Raw genomic sequence first — 24,076 nt, 5'->3', positions numbered from 1 at the left:
TCAGCCATCAACTTAATGCTGAAAGATTTGTTTTTTCACTTTCACATCTATCCCATGATGCATCAGCACAGCTATACATTTATTTCTGCAGGGGGGAGTTTAATGATCATTAACTCCTATAGTCTTCTAAATAAGCTACAGAGCATGAGTATACAGTCAGGAGGAAAAGCTGTGATCTCCTCTATTATAACTGTGTGATCATCAGTAACTGTGACAGGAATGACTGTGTTCCCCCCTGTAGTCAGGTCCCATGTAACAGCATCACCAGATGGAGAAACTGACTAGAAAACACATAACTTCTCAGTTCTGACCAGTTCAGATCTGCTTGATCATATGACCATCTGAGGAAAAAGAGGCTGGAAGTACCAGAGAGAAATAACTAACCAAGTAACACTAGCTCACTTCTATATACTGAGGGGATAGCTGCATAACAAATGAATAATAATAAAAAACAAAAAAAATCAACAGAGTGGCCCCTTTAAGAAAACTATTTACACTCCGTTTTGCACAAGTTTCAGCATCATAACAGGAAAGTTATTTTATAAGAACTCCTGTCAAATGTTTTTATAGATGGGGGTGCAGGAAGTGAGAGCCCACTGACCGCTGGCATGAAGCGATAAAAGATGGGCAGCACAAATCTATATGCACAGGGGTGCAAAAACTACGATGCACAGAAGAAAACTAAAGTTTCATATGGAATACGGTGGTGCACACCCAAAACAGCAGGATAAAAAAAACTCTGAGAATATGCAAAAAACACAGGAAAATGTCTGTCAGAAGAATTAAAACCATCTAAAAACACTCCACCTAAAAAAAAAAAAAAAAAAAAAAAAAGAAGAAGTACTGTGTTCACATTTTAGGCAGGTGTTGGGAAACAATGCTGCAAGGTAAGGGTTTTTTTTTTTTCAAAAATAGAAGTCTGTTTGGCTCCAAATTTATTCTGCAGCCGGACAACAACCCCCAACATCATTAATAACCATCTTCAGCATAAAGAAGAACAAGGAGTCCTGGAAGTGCTGATACGGCCCCACAGAGCTCTGATCTCACATCATCCAGTCTGTCGAGGATTACATAAAGAGACAGAAGGATTTGAGCAAGCTGACATCCACAGAAGATCTAAGGTTAGTTCTCCAAGATGTTTGGAAACACCTCCGTGCCAAGATCCTTCAAAAACTGTGTGCACGTGTATCTAGAAGAACTGATGCTGTTTTGAAGGCAAAGGGCGGTTACAACAAATACTGATTTGATGTTGATTTCTCTTTTGTTCATTCATTTTGCATTTTGTTAATTAATGAAAATAAACTATTAAAAGGGGTTTTACCAGAATTTGTATCCACAGGATAGGGAATAACTCGCTGATCGGTGGGTGAACCCTACCGACCTCAAGAACAGGGGTTATGGGTGTCCTGTCCCAGCAGCGAGGAGGAGACTGAACCTAGTGCTGGTCAAGGGAACACCAGCTCCTCATTCACTTTCATTGGATCTGTCAAGTACCCGACTGGCGCACCCGCTCAAGTATTTCCATCACTCCTACTGAAATGAATGTAGCGCTGACCGCGCATGCTAGGGCGGCGCTCCATTCGGAGTGACATCACTTTTCGCAGGCAGAAGCAACCCCTACAGTGACAGGAGAACAGGGGAGTCCCATTCTCAAGATCGGCATGGACCTCAGCGGCGAGACCCCCACCGATCAGCAAGGGTACATCCCCTTTAACACTTCTACATTTTAAAGCATTCTTTGTAGCTCCCCCACATCTGCCTAAAACTTCTGCACAGCACTGTGTGTATACAATGTAACATCCAACACTAGCATTAAATAATAGCAACCAAATCAGCCTACGGCCGGGCTGCAGATTTCGCCCATTCCCACGTGTATGTACACACACAAAATCACACTGCTTTTCTGCAAATACGCATATTTTCTGATTTCAATGGGCGCGCAAAAGATGGGTCATGTCGTGTATTTCTTCACACGATCGTACACTGCATGAAAGAGATCCGCTCATGTGAATGAACCAATGGATTCTATTCACTCTGTATTACATGCGCGAAATTTGCACATGTAATACACTGTATGAATACGCTCATGTGAGCAAGCCTTAAGAGTCCTAATAGAACTAATGACCAAAGTGAATGATAGTCACAACCTGATGGCAAATGTGACATCCACAAAAGGTACACAGGAGGACTCAAATACAGCATGCTAACAATACTTAAATTACCGAGGTCATTCGAAATAATACGCTTCCATGAAGGTACCGCGAGCGGACATGGCCCCACGCAGATCACTACCATGTGTGTAGCTTCGTCAGGGGGCTGCTGGAACATAGCCATAGAGACTATAGTGAGAACCGTGCCAACCACTCCCCCCTCTCCCAAGACGGTTGGAGGCTGCACACTTTTTTTTTTTTGAGAACTTATATGTAGCAAAATAGGGACCAATTCAAGAAATTGACAGTCCATACAACTACCGAGTGTTCAGAAGTCAATCAAAAGTTGGAAAGCAGAGAGTCAAAATTATTAATATAGAAGAATCGAAGAAAGGGGGAAGAAGAGATGGCAAAAAAGTTAAGAGAAGAGCAGAGTGACAAAAAAAAAAAAAAAAAAGTTGTGCAAAAAAAGTCAAGCGACATCAAAAGTCTCACAAGAGGGAAGGAAGTGAAAGAAAAGCGGGGCAAGAGATGGGGGTCACGGATGAGGCATGATGGGAAAACGATGCAACACAAGATAAGGGGGCACTGATGGAGTCGGAAGAGGAGCTGCAAGAGGGCACACGATAAGGGGGACCTAAGTGATGGAAGAGTCACCAAGGAGGAGTGAAACAAACCAAATGGGGAAGAGCACAGAGAGGTGGTAGAAGGGGGACAGAGGGCGACACAGTGGAGGAGACTCAAGAGGTTCCTAGTGGAGGGGTACACGGGGCAGAGCGGAAGTCAACGACCCCCTATGAAGGTCAGAGTCGTCATTCTTCATCAACATTACGCACGGAATTCTAATCCGCATTAATAGAATTCACAACTCTCCGGGACTTAATATTAATATTTACACCCTCCCGAAATAACAGCCGAGACGATGAGGTCGCAGATCAGTAACGGCACCGCAGTTTAGATTTTCATTGGTCAGAAACAATGATTTTAGCCCCGCCTGTGCGGAGCGGTGGAATCTCAGATGTGCTGTTACATCATTGCGAGTTAATAAGGCCACATATGTCAAAAGGTAAGTTGCATCATCAACCTTCTATACAATGCATTCATTACAGCGGCGCGCCATTTCTAGTGAAGTTGTCATTAACGCTGCCAATGGTCGGTCAATTCGCCAAGTGGTCCATTACTGATGGGGAGGCAGGCAGAGGGGATGGGGATGATAGAAGCATAGAATGGACACGTATAGGATGGGATCTGCCTTAGTAATGAATGAAGCCCTGATGATATAGGGGACATCCACCTATAGAGCAGTCCGGCTCTTAGCATAGGCTCACCTGCGGGACGTCATGTCAGCTGCTGCCCGGCCTGATCAGGAAGCGGATCCTTCTCCCGCCGCTCCGCTCTGACTACTGGGCTCTCCGTCCGCCGGGCTCGGCGATCTCACACAGATCCGGTCACCCCCAGTCTGCTCCTGTAACTCCGTGCGCCCTGAGCCACGCCCACAGACACACCCACCGTGACCACAAAGCGACTCACGGCCCCGCCCAAGTCATACAATATTCACCAAAGGACACGCCTATACATTGATCGCGAAGCCTCTGACCAATCATGTGGCGCAGTGGGCTGTCCTTACGGATTCGTATCCTCTGATTGGCAGGTTATACGATGTACGTCCGCTGTCGGGGCTGGGCGGTTTTCGGGCGCGCTCTTCTCGTCCACCTGGGTTAGTAAATGCCGTGACGGAGGCCCGGCTTCCCCGTGGGGCTGACAGCGCCGGCGTTAGTCACACTTCCTGTGCGAGGTGCAACCTGCTGACTGTCTCCTCTTCATGCTCAGGTGCCATTGAGGGCGAATGGCCGGGGGAAGAGGTGCTGCACAGGGTGCTCCGCCTGCATCGAAGTCTATGGAGAAGGAAAAAGTTGGTTTTATACTTTACTGATATTCATAGTGGGTCAGGGAGGGAACCGCAGGCGGCAGCGAACTGGCATGGGGTTGATTGGTTGTATGGCTGGCACCGCCGCATGGCCTCACCGATTGGATAATTAGTTCTAGACGTGCTCTTTTCCTAGCGTAATTATACAGCGTTCCAGGAATCGCCTTTTGGATTGCGTGCGCATTTGCGCCCCCACCCTCCTCCTCCCATTGACCTCTATGGGACATTTGCAAAATTTTTTTACGTAAATGCGGTCATCTAGGGAGGTCGGCAAAATGTAGAACGGACAGTCGTAAGTGCGGCACAGGTAGCAGAGCTGCAGTAATCATCGGGCCCGGCTGCAAGGGTTCAGCTGGTGCCGCCCACCATCGCTGCCAGCCATGAATTGCCCCACTAATACACACCATATATATAATAAGACCTTTATAGCACAGCAGCTTAGATCCAGCGGTCTGCCTCTAGTAGCTGCTATATAATGTGGGCGCCATATAATGGCGGTTCTACAGTGATAGTGTTTACAGTGCGGTTACTTTCTTCTCCATAAAGGTTTTTTTAAAGCTACAGCTGCACACAACCGGGGGCCCACAGTGGAATCAGACCCGGTGCCCGGCTGGCATCCCTGCAATAGATCTCCATTCGTGTGCAGGAAAAAACTTTTCCATAGCGTGCCATGGGCGGTATTTGGTGCAGAATTGGGAGGCGGAAGCAAAACCACCTCTGTCCCCCATGATATTATTTAAGACCTCTGGGGGTCATTCACAGCTTTATTTTTTTCCTCCTTCACACTTTTTCACTGTAGATCCAGTTACAGGGAAAACCACCCCCTTGTAGTGACAATCGTCACTAGCAGGGCTGTGACAGGGCACCCAGCAGCCATGTGATCGCCAGGTCACATGATGGAAGTTATACCTCCACTTTCACCCTTTAGTTCATGACACTCATTGAGCGCTATGTAGCTTGGAAAGGAGAAGGCAGAAGCTGTTATGAAACTGCTACTCCTCCGGGTCCTTGGCTGCGTCTAACAGCTGAGGACCTGACGTGCTCCTGCTTGATTACAGAGGCTTTAATGCTGCGCCGCAGCCAATCAACATTGTGGAAGCCTAAGAATACGGCGCTGAAGCTGCAGGGAGAGGGGAGGATATGATTTTGTTTTTTACATTTTAACTCCGATATCCCCTTTAGGCACAGGTGACGAAATTGTGCAATTTTCTCGTGATGTGACAGTACCACAAATCACATGTATGTGAAGCCCGTGTTCTCCAATGGGTTTCTTCACATTAGCGATGTTTTGTAGACTACGAGAAAAATAAAATCGCAGGATGCTCTATCCTGCTGTGATTTGCGAGGTTTTGTTTTCATGTTTCCCCTATGGAGTCTTCCTTTCTGTTGCATCGCACGAAAACACATTTTTTTGTGCGATGCAGCTTTTACAGTAGGAACTCCTGCCGTTTCAGCCCCACAATAAGCCTTAGCTACGTTAAAAAAAACAATAAGCTACCTAACAGGCGCTGTCCACTCTGCCGCAATTCTCCGCAGCTCTGGCCCTTGTGTATAGTCTTCAGCCAGCGCTTCCTGGTCAGGAGTTTAAAAAATCCCGCCTCCAGGAAGTGCTGTCTGTGATTGGCTGAGCTGCGGCGCTCGCAAATTAATCACTGCAGCGCTTGATGAGCATCACATTGAATGGTTGTAAATGGTTAATAGAGCCCTGCAGTGATTGGCTGAGCTGCGGCGCTCGAGAGCCAATCAGAGTCAGCGCTTCCTATAGGTGGGGCTTTTGAAACTCCTGACCAGGAAGTGCTGGCTGAAGACTTCAAACAAGTGCTGGAGCTGTGGCGGAGGCGCGGACAGCGCCTGTTAGGTGATGTAATCTTTTTAGTGCACATATTTTTGGTTTATTTCTGGGGTAGAGCTTCTATTTCAAGCCCTTCCAAAAATCCCAACAGAAGAGCGCTGCGAAGTTGCCTGGCGTTGTAGTGCCTCAAAATTGCGATAACGCAGCGATATGGCACAGAACACAGCGGCAATTTTCTTGCAGCGATATCTGTCGCCTGTGTGAAAGGCGCCTCAGTGTAATACAGTCCTTGTGCCCCTATATAGCTATACGGCAGCATCTGCCTCTATACAGTAATAGAGCTCCTTGTGCATCTATACAGTTCTACAGCCCGCTATGCTCCTTTATTGTCCCCTGTGCTGAGCCCCTCCCCCATCCCGCAGAGTGAATGTCGGCAAGAAAAAAAAACATGCACCACAATTGCCCTTTTTGATTCAGCCTGTCTTAAAGTTAAAGAAAAAAAAACAAAAACTATCAAAAAGTCACATGTACCCCGGAATAGTAAACTACAGGACGTCTCACAAAAAACAAGCCTTCACACACGTTAACACAAAAATAAAAATTTCCAAGTTTTTTTTTTAAGTCATGCAGAAAAAAACCATAAACTTGATATTGTCGTAATTGTACTGACCCATCCGATGGTTTAGGTTTTTTTGCCATTTCACTTTAAGTTTTTCAGTACACTTTATGATTAAATAGCACCGTTGTAAAAGAGGACTTGCCCTGCACAGAAACAAGCTCCCGGCCCGCCGCGCTGAGGGATAAAGAAGAGCTATGATCTTTTGAAAGTGGGGAGGAAAAAGCAAAATACAAAAACATTAAAAGGGTTAAAGAAGCAATAACTGCAGCTATATCATAAAAGAAAATGTAAAAACAAAAGCCTTCTTAATCCTCTACATATTTTTGGTTTTACTGGCCCATTAATGAGAACGTAATTACATTAGAGAGCCGCCCAGAGGTGACTGCAGATGAAAGGAGCCTGAAAACGGAAAGAATTGGTGCAAGAATGGGCACCAGAGTGGGGTTTAAAGGGTACGCTACAGTTTTTGTCTTCTCCCATGGTGCACCGTGAATGTTCTTCTCTATCCTGCGTTCCACCGCCGATTACAGCCACCTCATTGGCTGATCGGCACCACGTGACGGAGGGTGCGCTACGATGACGCGGAGAAGAGGGAGGAGCCAGGACGCCGCTCGTGAGCCCGACGCAGCCAGCAGAGGATTCTTATCTGCACAAGCGTCGACTTTTGCGGCGACCAGAGAAGAGGCTTCATCGTCGCCATGGAAACGGGGACGCCAGCGCCGGAGGGGGTAAGTGTATAACTTCTGTATGGCCAATATTTAATGCACGATGTATATTACAAAGTGCATTAATATGGCCATACAGAAGTGTGTAACCCCACTTGCTTTCACTGGACAACCCCTTTAAGATTTGTAGCATATGTAAGAGAATATAGAGGGTAATGATAACACATTCCAGAAAGAGCTCTTACTGGCTGCAGTTGACCATGTGATTCTTTGTGCTGTGCTATCAACCCCCATGATACATCAGCAGAAGCAGAAAAAGCGGAGAGAAATCTAATAATTCAAGATGGTGCCTGATAAGTATCAGACAGGAGGCTGCATTGCATAGAAGGGACTAACATACATAGGAGACATCCAGAGTGTGACAGACAATCACATGGAGGGCTGGGATGGAAAGATGTGTTTTTACAAGAGTGACCCTTTAAATGACTTTGGCCATTGGGCTCAAGCAGTTGGGGATGTTGTGCAGCAAAATGGGTGCAGTCCAGGTTGGTCCTACCTGTTTGGGCATTATAACTGGCATTAATATAGATGGACAGGCACTTATTTCTTATATGAATAATTTGGTGTTTTCAAATTGTTAAATGACTTTGGGCCACTGGTATCACACTGCCAACAGAGAAAGGGAGTCCTGTGTTACAGCGTACCTACACTTTCAGATGACTTTTCAGAATAAGTTGCCATGTACACATGAGATAACATTATATCTGGCCATTATATGACTTGTATCCTGCATTTATCACTAGTTTTCCCCTCTGCAGGCTTTTTTTTTTTTTTTAATTGATTTCTCATTTCACTCTGATCTGGTGGGTGGAGACAGCTGTGTTCATATCTCCCATACACTGCACATAGGAAAAACTGCATATTTTGCTCTCTAGCTGGCTATAGCACACATAGTAATATTGGTGATTTCAGTAGTGACATTAATTAACTCGGCATTAGCAGCAGCCATGTCTAACGAAGTGTTTCTCCCTTTCCCCCTCCCCTCAGACTTCTGTGAGCATCATGGTCATCACAATCCTTCCCTTCTTGTGTTGTGTCTGGGTGTCTCCATTACTAGAGGCAGACCTTACTTACAAGAGTGGACAGCACATTACAAGGAAGAAATACCCCTCCGGCCAGCACTTTGGAGAACATTTTCTTCACAAAAATATTTTAGGTCATATTCAGGTGATTAGTGATGAGCGAGCATACTCGATATGGGCAATTGCTCGAGCGAGCATTGCCCTTAGCGAGTACCTGCCCGCTCGAGAGAAAAGGTTCGGGTGCCGGCGGCGGGCAGGGAGCTGCGGGGGAGAGCGGGAAGGAACGGAGGGGAGATCTCCCCGCTCCCCCCTGCTGACTGCTGCAGCTCGCTGGCACCCGAACCTTTTCTTTCGAGCGGACAGGTACTCGCTAAGGGCAATGCTCGCTCATCTTTACAGGTGAGGAGATCTGGCGCTAACAGCACTCTTTAAGGAGGTTCAGACTGCGCTATCCTGCGGGTGAAGGTCCCGCTTACATGGACAATCCTAGCGGAACCTCCAGGTGTATGCCAGGGTTCCCTCTTTGTTGGGCTGGCAGGGTCTGCGCGGGTGAGACCATGTAAGCTGGACCCTCACCCGCAGAATGGCGCAGTCTGAACCTCCTTAAAGCGCGCTGTTAGCGCCAGATCTCCCCAGCACGCTTCCCATGTGGTTTGCTGGCTGGGAGAAGCAGAAATCCTAGTACCTGGCTTCCCTGTCAGCGCGGCACTTGGAGTATTGGCTCAGCATGGCGTCCAGTGGGGCATCCAGCTTCTCTCTGGGGCCGCGAAAGCTTTAGCGGCAGTGCGGTGAGTATCCCCCGGGTCCGACGCAGCGAAGTGACGTCAGACATCGTCGAGTCGTGTGGGGGCGGAGCCATGGCCTGGGGGGCGTGTCCAGCATCAGGAAGGCGCCAAATTCGAAATTTTAAAAGCCAGAATTCCTCTGCTGCTGCTGGGCTGGAGTTTCGTGCAGGATGTCAGTCAGGGAAGACGCCGAGCGCAGTTTACTTGTAAGTAAACCTCTATTGTGGGATTTTCTGCCTGGGAGCTGTCTAAATGTTGCTTGAATTCTGCCTATCTCCGTTTCTTGTAGGACAGAGATACGCAAAAAAGCAGAGATGCAAAAATACGGATCCGCAAATGTCCTGTCTGTATGCGGCGCCTTGAGGATAGTCATGCAAAGCCGCTTTGTGTGGACTGTACGGCCAAGGGGGTCCAGGACGAGAGCTCCGCGGCCATGGCGGACATTCGTTCGGTGATCTGAGAGGAAATTAAGGCCTCTCTCTCCAGCCTTCCTCTTCCACCTCCAGCAAAAAGGGCAAGCCAGATGTTTATGGAAGATTCAGAAGAGGGACTCCTGGAAAAATCCCCATCAGAATCAGTGCCACCGACAGAAGATGCTAAGAAGTACTTCTTCTCGTCGGTGGATGTGGGCCAACTGCTGAGCGCTGTTTGGCGCACTATGCAATTGGAAGAAGAGGCTCTGCAACAGCCCTCGCTCTAGGACACCTTGTTCCGGAGTCTTCAACCCCAGCCTAGACCTATGTTTACCATAAACGATATCTTGAAGCAATTGATTCTATCCGAGTGGAGGCAGGTGGAATATAAATTTTCCCTACCAAGAGAATCCAGGAATCGCCTGTTTTTTGTTTTTTTTCCGCAGATGATGTTGCTTTTTTGGAGGTTACCCCTAAGTGGACCTAGCGGTGGCCAGAGTTTCCACGAAAGCGGCTCTACCATTTGAGGATGTCTCACAGTTGCGGGATCCGTTAGATGCTAAAGTGGATTCCACAATGAAGAAAGCCTGGGAAGTCGCTGCCCTTATTATGAAGACTAACATCACAGCCACATCAGTTGTGAGATCCATGACGGTCTGGTTAGACCAGCTCCAGTCACTGGTCGCCCAAAGGGGCACTAGGGAAGATATTGCCAGCTGCTTGCCTCTACTCCAGCAAGCGACAGGATTCCTGGCGGATGCCTCAATAGAAGCTGTAAGAAGTTGAGCCCGCTCGGCAGTACTCTCCAACACAGCTAGGAGGGCTGTTTGGGTTAAAGCCTGGACTGGGGACAGTACGTCAAAAAGCAGACTCTGTGCCCTGCTGTTCCAGGGCCACAGGATCTTTGGGCCTTCCCTGGACTCGTTACTGGAGAAGGCTTCGGACAAGAGTCACGGGCTCCCTACGGAGAGAACTTTTAGGAGCCCTTCTTCCTCCTACCCTCCATCCTTTGTTCCCTCCAGGTCGTACAAAGGGAAAGGGAAGACCGGACGCTGGTCCTACCCCAAGGGTAGAAAGGGTGAGACGTCACCCTCGGGGCCATCTACGGTTAAGACCCTACAGGTGGGGGGTAGACTGACCCAGTTTGCTTCCAGGTGGGAGGAAGTGACGTCCAGTTCCTGGGCCCTGTGCTTTATCAATGAGGGCTACCGGATTGAGTTTTCCTCTTTCCCTGCCAGTCGCCCTTGCGCTTTCAGGCTCTGCAGCTGGGGGTGTAAGAGTTGCTATTCCTAGGGGCCATTGTTCAGGTCCCTGTGGAGGATCAGTTCAGGGGTTGTTACTCCCCCCTGTTCCTTGTTAAGAAACCCAACGGTTCTCACAGGACGATTATTTACTTAAAGTTCCTGAATTAATTCATTTCTTACAGGAGGTTTAAGATGGAGTCGGTACGGTCAGAGATTCCATTAATCATGTCTGATAGCATCATGGCCACCATTGACCTGATGGATGCTTACTACCATGTCCCTATTCACCTAGATTCTCAGCAATTCCTACGGTTGATGGATCGGTCCTGCACTTTCAGTTCGTATGCTTGCTGTTCGGGATCTCTTCGGCACCTTGGGTGTTTTCCAAAATAGTGTTTGAAATGGTAGCCTTACTTAGGGCCAATAATGTAATGATCATCCCATATTTGAATGATTTCCTGCTGATAGCGGAGTCAGTTTCGGAGCTCCAGGCTCATATTGATTTCACTCTTCACCTGTTTGAGGCGTTGGGATGGATCGTTAACTACGATAAATCCAGCCTCCTTCCTGAACACCAGAAGAAATTCTTGGGGGTAATCTTGGACTCTCAACACCAGTGTTCTTCCCTTCCACCTGAGGCAGAAGGTGGTGTTAGATGCATGTTGGGCACTTTTTCTCTCCTCTAAGGTTTCCATTTACGGAAGGCATGAGGGTTCTAGGCCTCATGACGTCCTGCATTGGGGTAGTTCCATGGGCCCAGCTTCAGTGCAGAACCCTTCAGGCAATTGGGATAGATCTCGTAAGCTCAAAAAATCCTTAAAGTGGTGGTTGTCAACAACCAACATGGCCAGATCCACAGTTTGGTACCCTGCATCCCCAATCTCTATCTTTGCTAATGCGACTGGCTGGGGGACCCACTTAGGACGTTGTTGTGTCCAAGGGGGTTGGAACCAAGAGGAGGCGGCTCAGTCTTCCAATTATAAAGAACTTTGTGCCGTCTGGAAGGCTGTTCGTGACTTCAATGCAGAAATCCGGGGTAGACACATAAAAATATTTTCAGACAATGTGACAACTATGTCCCTCATTCGACGCCAGGGCTCCACCCGGAACCCGGGGCTCCAAGGCCTAGCGGCAAACCTCCTCGGCTGGACACAACAACGGACTCTCTCCGTCACAGCCTTCCACGTAAGGGGTCCAGAAAACCTTATGGTAGATCTCCTCAGCCGCAGACAGATAGACCCGAGGGAATGGACAATCAACTCGCATGCGTTCTGTCTGATCACAGAAGAGTGGGGGACACCAGAGGTGGACTTATTCGCCTCGCAGGAGAACGACAAATGCCCCCTTTTCTTCTCCAGGGGAGAAGACAGGTTTTCACTGGGCATAGATGCTCTTTCTCAGACCTAGGACTGGGAGCTCGCCTATGTCTTCCCACCCATACCTCTAATCCCGCTGGTCCTGAGGAAGATCCTGGGTCTCCAGGCTCTGTCATTCTAGTTGCTTCCTTCTGGCCCAAGAGCCCTGGTTCCCACTCCTGCCCACTCTCTCGACCCAGGACCCTATCCTTCTACCCCAGAGAGACTACCTCCTGCAGCAAGGTCCTCTGATATGCCCAGAGGTCCGACAGTTCAGACAGCTGGCCTGGAAACTGAACGGGTAAAATATCTGAAACCGGGTCTGTCAGGAAGAGTAGTAATCATCTTATGTGAGAGTCTTAAAAAATCTACCAGGAAGATTTACGTTAGAATTTGGGATACATTCTCAAAGTGGCTGGGTCATAGCATCCACTACCTCCACCAACCAAACATTAGTCAAATCCTAAATTTTCTACAGGATGGTCTGGATATGGGGCTAAGCCCTAGTACCCTCAGGGTTCAGGTAGCCGCCTTGGGAGCCTTTTTTGACTCCCCCTTGGGTGACCATAGGTTGATTAAGAAATATCTCCAAGAGGCGGTTAGACTTCACCCCTTTGTTAGGGAAACGGTGCCCCCCCTGGGACCTTAATATAGTATTGCAGGCGCTCTGTGAGCACCCCTTTGAGCCCCTGGAGGAGCTCTCAATTAGGACCCGCTCCTACAAAGTAGCTTTCCTGGTGACAATCAAGTCTGCTAGACGAATTGGAGAGATTCAATCCCTCTTCATTAAGTCCCCCTATATGACCTTTTTTCCAGACAAAATAGTGTTCAAACCTGACCCCTTTTTCCAGCTCAAAGTCCTTATGAATTTTCACAGGGAGCAGGTCATAGTCCTTCTTTCTGCCAGGATCCTCGTAACGTCAAGGAACAGTGGTTCCAAAACTTAGTCAGGCGTGCAGTCTTAACGTATTTGAAAGCCACCAATTCCTTCAGGAAATCGAATAATCTCTTCAATTTCAGGGACCGGGCAAAGGAGGGGCCGTTACTAAGGACTCCATAGCGTGATGGGTCAGAAGGACTATCGAGGACGCTTACTGGTCCAAAGGGATTCTCCCAATTCCCCCCCGGGGCAACCTTTAAAGCCCACTCCACCAGGGTGGTCGCTTGTTCCTGGGCAGAGAGAGCCCAGGCAACAGACCAAGTTTTGTAAGGCCGCCACCTGGTCCAGTACCCACACATTCACCAAGCACTACGGCCTGGACTTGGAAGCCGCCCGGGATATGGCCTTCGGGCTTAAAGTAGTACAGTCCCTACCCACCCCCTAAAAAGCCCACATCTTGTTGGCATTCTCCAGGTGTATGCTGTCAGGATGACAAGGGGAAGACAGGAATTAAGTCCTACCTGTTAATTCCCTTTCTTGATGTCATCCTGACAGCATAGGGGCTTTTCCCTCCTCTCTGGGTATTATGTTCACGTGAAGTAACGTACTGTAATTTATGATTTCTGTATTAAAGAATTATTTGTTGAGCAAGAGCCGGGTCACTGTAGTCACTTGGTACATACTGGTAAGCTGGTGATGGGAGTTGCCCTTTGCGTTTTCCGCTTCCTCTCCCAACAGGTGTCCAGCGGACAACCTCCAGGTGTATGCTGTCAGGATGACATCAAGAAAGGGAATTAACAGGTAGGACTTAATTCCTGTCTTTTGGTCATTATATGATGTCTGTTGACAGAGTGATATCAGTGACCCAAAATTGTTTAAAGGATCACCAACTTTTGAACAACGTGCTTATGGGATAGTCAATGTGATAACTAGCAACAGTGCCAGTCAATTTTTTTCGCCTAAAATTACATTTTTGTATTGAAAAAAATACTTCTAAAGTGCTGGCCACTAGGGGTCTCCCTTCTTTCTAACTTGCTGTCCACTGCTTGTTGTCAAGTCAAGAACATCTCTAGTAACATACCAAGACAGCGAACAGGAAGTGTAAGGTGATGACTTAGCTGCCTATAGAGGTCTGAGGAGGGGGAGTCAGAAGCAGAGACTCTCACAGGCCTGGCTGCAGTAGCTAACTAAGGGCGGCTTCAGACGACCATAAATCGGCCGGGCATGAAAAACGAGCGAGTAAGCCCTAAGGGTGTATTCAAACCTGCTTTAGGGCTCAGTTTGGTGTTTCCGTCTCTGTTCAATTTATGGATCATAGAAACGAAAATTCAAGTGAATTGAATTCTCCCCCCCCCCATTTCAATAGGTTTTCAAAAAAACAGATTTGTTTGCTTCTGTTAAGTTTTCATTTTTTTGTTTGAACAGAGAAACACTGAAGTCAATGGGGAAATAAAATACAAATATTTAAATTCCTTTTATTTCCGTTTCCATGTTCCATAAACGGAACAGAGACAGAAACCCTGAACTGAGCAGGTGTGAATTCACCCATGGCGTTTACAGTCTCTGCCAGCTACTGAAATCACATTTACACTGCTCAGTACTGTTCTATAGTGTCTTCATGATGCCATTTCTCTGCGTGCGCTACAATCAGAGAAGAGAGTCTGCTGGTTTATCCATATGCGGTGTATGAGGGACCTAGCAGCAGTCTCCACCCATCTGCTCCAAGATAAATGCAAAATGCAAGAGATAGAATGGCCAGAAATTGTGTAAGTCCTCATATACATTGCATCCACATGTTCCTTAGGTGGTATAATAGATCTTTACACCCGCCATCTGCCTGCTGATGACAGTGGAGCTTGGCAGTGCAAGTGAGCGGAGCAGGCTTTGGCTTTGGCAGTTCACAGGGCAGAAACTAGGCATAAACTGCACTGACAGGCAAGGGATGCATAAAGTCCCAGGACATAAATAGGAAGGCTAACGAGCAGATTAGCAACCACGGTGGCAACAGAGTGCAGAGACAAGGAAGGATTAACCATTGCATAGCCATAGTGGACCATAGCATACTAAGAAAAGATGCTTGCAGAACCGCATGGTGCATGGCCGAGACCACAGGGCGTGCCCAGAAGGCCGAGTGATGTGGCACAACATCCATGAAGACGCAGAATGGTAAGCTGTGAGCCGCTTTATGATTGGTGCAATACACACCATAAGTACACACGATGGCTTATTCTGAAAAGTCAGGTACGCTTTAACCCCTTAATGCTCCAGGATGTACTTTTACATTATGGAGGTTCAGGGTTTGTATGGAGAGGGGTCAGGGATCAATCCCACTCTATACAATGCAGATGTCGGCTGTTTTTTTTTTTTTTACAGCTGATACCTGCCCGCAATAGCAGCTATTAGCACCGCTGCTGACTGTTAACCCTTTAAATGCCGCTGTCTATTCTGACGGCAAAATTTGAATGTCCCGGTTAATGTTCTGTTGTCATGGCAGCCGGAAAAGCTTCTGAAAGCCCCCAGGGCTGCAATTGTAGAGATGCATGTGGCGTGGCTTGAGAGATTGCCTGACATTACATCATACTGCAGAGCGATCAAACCATTGCCAGTTCTTGTTCCCTCTGGGGAGTAAAAAAAAAATTAAAAGTAATAAAAATTTAAAATATCCCTCTTTTGCATATCTATCTATATAAAATTGAATGTATGTGTCTGTCTGTCTGTCTGTCTGTCTGTCTGTCTGTCTGTCTGTCTGTCTGTCTGTCTGTCTGTCTGTCTGTCTGTCTGTCTGTCTGTCTGTCTGTCTGTCTGTCTGTCCTTTATGCTCTACTACACCATTCATCCGATCGCCATGAAATTTGGGAAGTTGTTGAGTACACTCCTGGGAAGATTATAGGCATAGTACATTTATGCTATGATAAATGGCGCGCGTGCGAGCATCGTCGACAGTTACGCCCCCCCCCCCCCCCCAAGTAGATCGTTTGATTTCCATCACTGCCACTAATTCTCTCACTTCGCGATGTCATAGAAACGTGAAATTTGGCACGAGCATTGATTATGTCATAAAAAGGAAAAGCTAATGGGTCCCAACTCGATTATTCAATTCTATGCGCAAAAGAATTAGCGTCCAAATTTTACGTACGGAATCTAATTTTCTCACTTCCTGATATATATAAATGTCTGTCTGTCCTTTATGCATTACTACAACATTCATCCAATTGCCATGAGACTTTGGGAAGTTGTTGAGTACACTCCTGGGAAGATTATAGGCATAGTACAACTATCCTACGATAGGTGCCGCGCGTACGAGCATCGTCGACAGTTATGCCCCCCAGACAAAGATCGTTTGATTTCCATCTCCAGCACAAAAGCAAAAGGCATTACGAGCAACGGGATGAGTGTTCAACTACAAAATGATGCATCTGCTGAACGTTTCACAAGACAATTGCTGGATATTGAGAATGCTGAGGTAAAATGAAAGCTGTGCTGTGATTGGTTGCTATTTCTTATACTGCTGAGGTAACGTGAAAGCTGTGCTGTGATTGGTGGCTACTTCTTAAACTACTGAGGTTGCATGAAAGCTGTGCTGCGATTCGTTGTTATATAGTATACCACTGAGGTAACATGAAAGCTGTGCTGTGATTGGTTGCTATATATAATACCGCAGAGGTAACATGAAAGCTGCGCTGTGATTGGTTGCTATTTTTTATATTGCTGAGGCAGAATAAAAGTTGCGCTGTGATTGGTTGTTATTTCTCTTACTGCTAAGGTAACATGAAAGCTGCGCTGTGATTGGTTGTTATATATTATACCACTGAGGTAACATGAAAGCTGCGCTGTGATTGGTTATCTAGATATATAAAAACGAATGAATGTCTGTCTTCGCAGCAACGCGCGACGGGTAAGCTAGTATATATATAAAATTGAATGTATGCGTGTCTGTCTGTGTGTCTGTCTGCGTGTCTGTCTGTTTGTCCTTTATGCGCTACTACACCATTCATCCGATCGCCATGAAACTTTGGGAAGTTGTTAAGTGCACTCCTGGGAAGATTACTTGCATAGTACAACTATCCTATGATAAATGGCGCGCGTGCGAGCGTCGTCGACAGTTATGCTCCCCACGTAGATCGTTCGATTTCCATCATTGCCAATAATTCTCTCACTTCCCGATAGCGTAGAAACATGAAATTTGGCACGAGCATTGATTATATCACAAATAGGAAAAGCTAATGGGTCCCAACTCGATTATTCAATTCTAAGCGCCAAAGAATTAGCGTCCAAATTTTACGTACGGAATCTAATTTTCTCGCTTCCCAATGTCATAGAAACTTGAAATTTGGCACAAGCATTGATTATGTCATAAATAGGAAAAGGTAATGGGTCCCAACTCGATAATTCTTTTGCGCTTAGAATTGAATAATCGAGTTGGGACCCATTAACTTTTCCTATTTATGACATAATCAATGCTCGTGCCAAATTTCAAGTTTCTATGATATTTGGAAGTGAGAGAATTAATTCCGTATGTAAAATTTGGACGCTAATTCTTTTGCGCTTAGAATTGAATAAATGTCCAAATTTTACGTACGGAATCTAATTCTCTCACTTCCCAATGTCATAGAAACTTGAAATTTGGCACGAGCAATGATTATGTCATAAATAGGAAAAGTTAATGGGTCCCAACTCGATTATTTAATTCTAAGCGCAAAAAAATTAGCATCCAAATTTTACGTACGGAATCTAATTTTCTCACATCCTGATGTCATAGAAACATGAAATTTGGCATTAGCATTGATTATGTCATAAATAGGAAAAGTTAATGGGTCCCAACTCGAATATTCAATTCTAAGCGCAAAAGAATTAGAGTCCAAATTTTACGTACGGAATCTAATTCTCTCACTTCCCGGTGTCATAGAAACTTGAAATTTGGCACGAGCATTGATTATGTCATAAATAGGAAAAGTTCAAGGGTCCCAACTCAATTCTTCAATTCTAAGCGCCAAAGAATTAGCATCCAAATTTTACATACAGAATCTAATTCTCTCACTTCCTGATATCATCTATGTATATATAAATGAATGTATGTCTGTCTGTCTGTCCGTTATGCACTACTACACCATTCATCCAATCACCATGAAACTTTGGGAAGTTGTTGAGTACACTTCTGGGAAGATTACTGGCATAGCACAACTATCCTACGATAGGTGGCGCGCGTGCGAGCATCGTCGACAGTTATGCCCCCCCAGACAAAGATCGTTTGATTTCCATCTCAAGCACGAAAGCAAAAGGCATTACAAGCAAGCGTGTTCAACTACAAAATGATACATCCGCCGAATGTTTCGCTTGACAATTGCTGCATATTGAGAATGCTGAGGTAAATTAAAGCTTTGCTGTGATTGGTTGCTATTTCTTATACTGCTGAGGAAGCATGAAAGCTATGCTGTGACTGGTTGCTATATATTATACTGCTGAGGGAACATGAAAGCTGTGCGGTGATTGGCTGCTGCTACTTATACTACTGAGGTTACATGAAAGCTGCGCTGCGATTGGTTGTTATATATTATACCGCTGAGGTAACTTGAAAGCTGCGCTGTGATTGGTTGTTATCTAGATATTTAAAAACGTATGTATGTATGTATGTCTGTCTTCGCAGCAACGCGCGACGGGTAAGCTAGTTTATAATAAAATCTAAATTTAAAAAAATTATTTAGTATTGTTGTGTCCATAAATGTCTGATGTATTAAAGTAACGCATCACTTACCCCACAGGTGAATGATGTTAGCAATAAAGAAAATAAACGCCAGAGTTGCACGTTTTTTGGTCAACCCCTTCCCCAATAGAAAATGGATAAAAAGGGATAAAAAGTAATATGTACTTCAAAATGGTACCAATAGAGACTACGGCGCTTGAGAACCAATCAGAGGCAGAGCTTCCTGGAGGCGGGGATTTTCAACCTCCTGACCAAGAAGCTCTGCCAGAGAATTACAAGCAAGTGCCGGGGAGCTTTGGGAGAAGTACACCGGAGCAGACATCGCCTCTAAGATAATGTTGTTTTTATGTTGTTTTTTTTTATGCAGCTAGGGCTTATTTAAGGGCTTTTACTGTAGGATTTCCTACTGTAAAAGTTGCACTGCACGAAAACGATACAGCACAAAGGAAGGCTCTATAGGGAAACATCGGCTACAAAAAAATCTCAAATCGTGGCTGTATAGAGCATGTCGTGATTTTGTATTCTAGTTGTGTGGCAGGCTACAAACCATCGCTCGTGTGAAAGGACCAATTTAAAACCATGGTGTTCTCATACATGCGTTTTGTAGCACTGCCGCATTGCTACAAAATCGCGCAATTTTGTAGCTTGTGTGAAAGCGGCCTAAACCTGAGATCTTCTAATCTAATAGAAATCAATGTGAGTCACATTGAGACTCGCAAGAGGCAGCGACCAGGACCCGAATTTCACAGGAGATACAACCTTGCAGTAATTTTTGCAATCTGTGTTGCAACAACTTTATGAATTGCAAAGAAACTCACATTGACTTCTACTCTAATAACAATTCTGTAAATATATTACATCACTTATACACATTTAATATCTGAATAAAGTCGTGTAGTTGTTTGCTAATTGCATAAAAATTCAAGGTTCGTTTTGATCAAAACATGTGTGCCCATCCACCACTGTGCGATAAGAACCTTGCATTTATTATGTGCTTAATACTAACAATGATTGTGCAATTTTATTTAGATATTAACCCCTTAATTCCACAGGACGTAAGTCTACGCCCTGGCTGCGGGGTACTTAATGCAACAGGATTAGAGATGAGCGAGCACCAAAATGCTCGGGTGCTCGTTACTCGGGACGAAATCATCGCGATGCTCGAGGGTTCGTTTCGAGTAACGAACCCCATTGAAGTCAATGGGCGACTCGAGCATTTTTGTATATCGCCGATGCTCGCTAAGGTTTTCATTTGTGAAAATCTGGGCAATTCAAGAAAGTGATGGGAACGACACAGCAACGGATAGGGCAGGTGAGGGGCTACATGTTGGGCTGCATCTCAAGTTCCCAGGTCCCACTATTAAGCCACAATAGTGGCAAGAGTGCCCCCCCCCCCCTCCCAACAACTTTTACTTCTGAAAAGCCCTCATTAGCAATGCATACCTTAGCTAAGCACCACACTACCTCCAACAAAGCACAATCACTGCCTGCATGACACTCCGCTGCCACTTCTCCTGGGTTACATGCTGCCCAACCCCCCCCCCCCCCCCCCCGCACGACGCAGTGTCCACAGCGCACACCAAAGTGTCCCTGCGCAGCCTTCAGCTGCACTCATGCCACACGCTGGCCTCATAGCCACACCACCCTCATGTCTATTTATAAGTGCGTCTGCCATGAGGAGGAACCGCAGGCACACACTGCAGAGGGTTGGCACGGCTAGGCAGCGACCCTCTTTAAAAGGGGCGGGGTGATAGCCCACAATGCTGTACAGAAGCAATGAGAAATCCAATCCTGTGCCACCTCCATCAGGAGCTGCACACGTGGGCATAGCAATGGGGAACCTATGTGCCACACACTATTCATTCTGTCAAGGTGTCTGCATGCCCCAGTCAGACCGCGGTTTTTGAGAAATAGTCACAGGCAGGTACAACTCCGCAATGGGAATTCCGTGTGCACCCACAGCATGGGTGGCTCCCTGGAACCCACCGGCTGTACATAAATGTATCCCATTGCAGTGCCCATCACAGCTGAGGTAACGTCCGATTAAATACAGGTGGGCTTCGGCCCACACTGCATGCCCCAGTCAGACTGGGGTTCTTTAGAAGTAGACACATGCAGTTACAACTCCCTGTGGACCCACAGCATGGGTGGCTCCCTGGAACCCACCGGCGGTACATAAATATATCCCATTGCAGTGCCCAACACAGCTGATGTAACATCAGCTTTAATGCAGGTGGGCAAAAAATTAATTGGATTACACTGTAGGCGAGGGCCCCCAAAAATTGGTGTACCAACAGTACTAATGTACGTCAGAAAAATTGCCCATGCCCAACCAAGAGGGCAGGTGAAACCCATTAATCGCTTTGGTTAATGTGGCTTAATTTGTAACTAGGCCAGGAGGCAGCCCAGTTAAAATAAAAATTGGTTCAGGTGAAAGTTTCAACGCTTTAATGAGCATTGAAACGTATAAAAATGGTTTACAAAAATTATATGACTGAGCCTTGTGGGCCTAAGAAAAATTGCCCGTTCGGCGTGATTCCGTCAGGTTTCAGGAGGAGGAGCAGGAGGATGAATATTATACACAGATTGATGAAGCTAAAAGGTCCACGTTTTTGATGGTGATAGAGAACAATGCTTCCATCCGCGGGTGCAGCCTACGTATTGTTTAGGTATCGCTGCTGTCCGCTGGTGGAGAAGAGAAGTCTGGGGAAATCCAGGCTTTGTTCATCTTGATGAGTGTAAGCCTGTCGGCACTGACGGTTGACAGGCGGGGGTACGCTTATCTGTGATGATTCCCCCAGCCGCACTAAACACCTCTCTGACAAGACGCTAGCCGCAGGACAAGCAAGCACCTCCAGGGCATACAGCGCGAGTTCAGGCCACGTGTCCAGCTTCGACACCCAGTAGTTATAGGGGGCAGAGGCGTCACGGAGGACGGTCATGCGATCGGCTACGTACTCCCTCACCATCCTTTTACAGTGCTCCCGCCGACTCAGCCTTGACTGGGGAGCGGTGACACAGTCTTGCTGGGGAGCCAGAAAGCTGTCAAAGGCCTTAGAGAGTGTTCCCCTGCCTGTGCTGTACATGCTGCCTGATCTCTGCGCCTCCCCTGCTACCTGGCCCTCGGAACTGCGCCTTCGGCCACTAGCGCTGTCGGATGGGAATTTTACCATCAGTTTGTCCGCCAGGGTCCTGTGGTATAGCATCACTCTCGAACCCCTTTCCTCTTCGCGTATGAGAGTGGAAAGGTTCTCCTTATACCGTGGGTCGAGCAGTGTGTACACCCAGTAATCCGAAGTGGCCAGAATGCGTGTAACGTGAGGGTCACGAGAAAGGCATCCTAACATGAAGTCAGCCATGTGTGCCAGGGTACCTGTACGCAACACATGGCTGTCCTCACTAGGAAGATCACTTTCAGGATCCTCCTCCTCAGGCCATACACGCTGAAAGGATGACAGGCAAGCAGCATGGGTACCCTCAGCAGTGGGCCAAGCTGTCTCTTCCCCCTCCTCCTCATGCTCCTCCTCCTCAACGCGCTGAGATATAGACAGGAGGGTGCTCTGACTATCCAGCGACATACTGTCTTCCCCCGCCTCTGTTTCCGAGCGCAAAGCGTCTGCCTTTATGCTTTGCAGGGAACTTCTCAAGAGGCATAGCAGAGGAATGGTGACGCTAATGATTGCAGCATCGCCGCTCACCATTTGGGTAGACTCCTCAAAGTTTCCAAGGACCTGGCAGATGTCTGCCAACCAGGCCCACTCTTCTGTAAAGAATTGAGGAGGCTGACTCCCACTGCGCCGCCCATGTTGGAGTTGATATTCCACTATAGCTCTACGCTGCTCATGGAGCCTAGCCAACATGTGGAGCGTAGAGTTCCACCGTGTGGGCACGTCGCACAGCAGTCGGTGCACTGGCAGATGAAACCGATGTTGCAGGGTGGCAGCGTCCGTGTGGGACTTGCGGAAATGTGCGCAGAGCCGGCGCACCTTTCCGAGCAGGTCTGACAAGCGTGGGTAGCTTTTCAGAAAGCACTGAACCACCAAATTAAAGACGTGGGCCAGGCATGGCACGTGCGTGAGGCTGCCGAGCGGCAGAGCCGCCACCAGGTTACGGCCGTTGTCACACACGACCATGCCCGGTTGGAGGCTCAGCGGCGCAAGCCAGCGGTCGGTCTGCTCTGTCAGACCCTGCAGCAGTTCGTGGGCCGTGTGCCTCTTATCTCCTAAACTGAGTAGTTTCAGCACGGCCTGCTGACGCTTGCCCACCGCTGTGCTGCCACGCCGCGCGACACCGACTGCTGCCGACGTGCTGCTGCTGACACATCTTGATTGCGAGACAGAGGTTGCGGAGGAGGAGGAGAAGGGTGGTTTAGTGGAGGAAGCATACACCGCCGCAGATACCACCACCGAGCTGGGGCCCGCAATTCTGGGGGTGGGTAGGACGTGAGCGGTCCCAGGCTGTGACTCTGTCCCAGCCTCCACTAAATTCACCCAATGTGCCGTCAGGGAGATATAGTGGCCCTGCCCGCCTGTGCTTGTCCACGTGTCTGTTGTTAAGTGGACCTTGGCAGTAACCGCGTTGGTGAGGGTGCGTACAATGTTGCGGGAGACGTGGTCGTGCAGGGCTGGGACGGCACATCGGGAAAAGTAGTGGCGACTGGGAACTGAGTAGCGCGGGGCCGACGCCGCCCTCATACTTTTGAAAGCCTCCGTTTCCACAACCCTATACGGCAGCATCTCCAGGCTGATAAATTTGGCTATGTGCACGTTTAACGCTTGAGTGTGCGGGTGCATGGCGGCGTACTTGTGCTTGCGCTCCAACACTTGCGCTAGCGACGGCTGGACGGTGCGCTGACAGACATTGGTGGATGGGGCCGAGGACAGTGGAGGTGAGGGTATGGGTGCAGGCCAGGAGACGGTAGTGCCTGTGTCCTGAGAGGGGGGTTGGATCTCAGTGGCAGGTTGGGGTACAGGGGGAGAGGCAGTGGTGCAAACCGGAGGCGGTGAACGGCCTTCGTCCCACCTTGTGGGGTGCTTGGCCATCATATGTCTGCGCATGCTGGTGGTGGTGAGGCTGGTGGTGGTGGCTCCCCGGCTGATCTTGGCACGACACAGGTTGCACACCACTGTTCGTCGGTCGTCTGCACTCTCAGTGAAAAACTGCCAGACCTTTGAGCACCTCGGCCTCTGCAGGGTGGCATGGCGCGAGGGGGCGCTTTGGGAAACAGTTGGTGGATTATTCGGTCTGGCCCTGCCTCTACCCCTGGACACCGCACTGCCTCTTGCAACCTGCCCTGCTGCTGCCCTTGCCTCCCCCTCTGAAGACCTGTCCTCAGTAGGCGTAGAAAACCAGGTGGGGTCAGTCACCTCATCGTCCAGCTGTTCTTCCTCCGAATCCTCTGTGCGCTCCTCCTTCGGACTTACTGCCCTTACTACTACCTCACTGATAGACAACTGTGTCTCA

General features: G+C 47.7%; 1 protein-coding gene across 1 annotated transcript in view; it reads right to left on the bottom strand.

Annotated features, from left to right (window-relative positions):
• The window catches only part of LOC136632189 (tyrosine-protein phosphatase non-receptor type 11-like), a 110,307-nt gene extending 106,685 nt beyond the window's left edge, over positions 1–3,622 (bottom strand). Inside the window, exon 1 of the mRNA XM_066606898.1 lies at positions 3,479–3,622. Coding sequence (XP_066462995.1) covers positions 3,479–3,492 — 14 coding nt within the window. The 5' untranslated portion in view covers positions 3,493–3,622. The remainder of the gene's footprint in view (positions 1–3,478) is intronic.
• Between the last annotated feature and the right edge of the window lie 20,454 nt (positions 3,623–24,076).

The sequence above is a fragment of the Eleutherodactylus coqui genome, chromosome 6 (genome assembly GCF_035609145.1).
Source record: "Eleutherodactylus coqui strain aEleCoq1 chromosome 6, aEleCoq1.hap1, whole genome shotgun sequence".
NCBI classification, from domain to species: Eukaryota; Metazoa; Chordata; class Amphibia; order Anura; family Eleutherodactylidae; genus Eleutherodactylus; species Eleutherodactylus coqui.
This window is presented reverse-complemented; position numbering and strand designations above follow the sequence as displayed.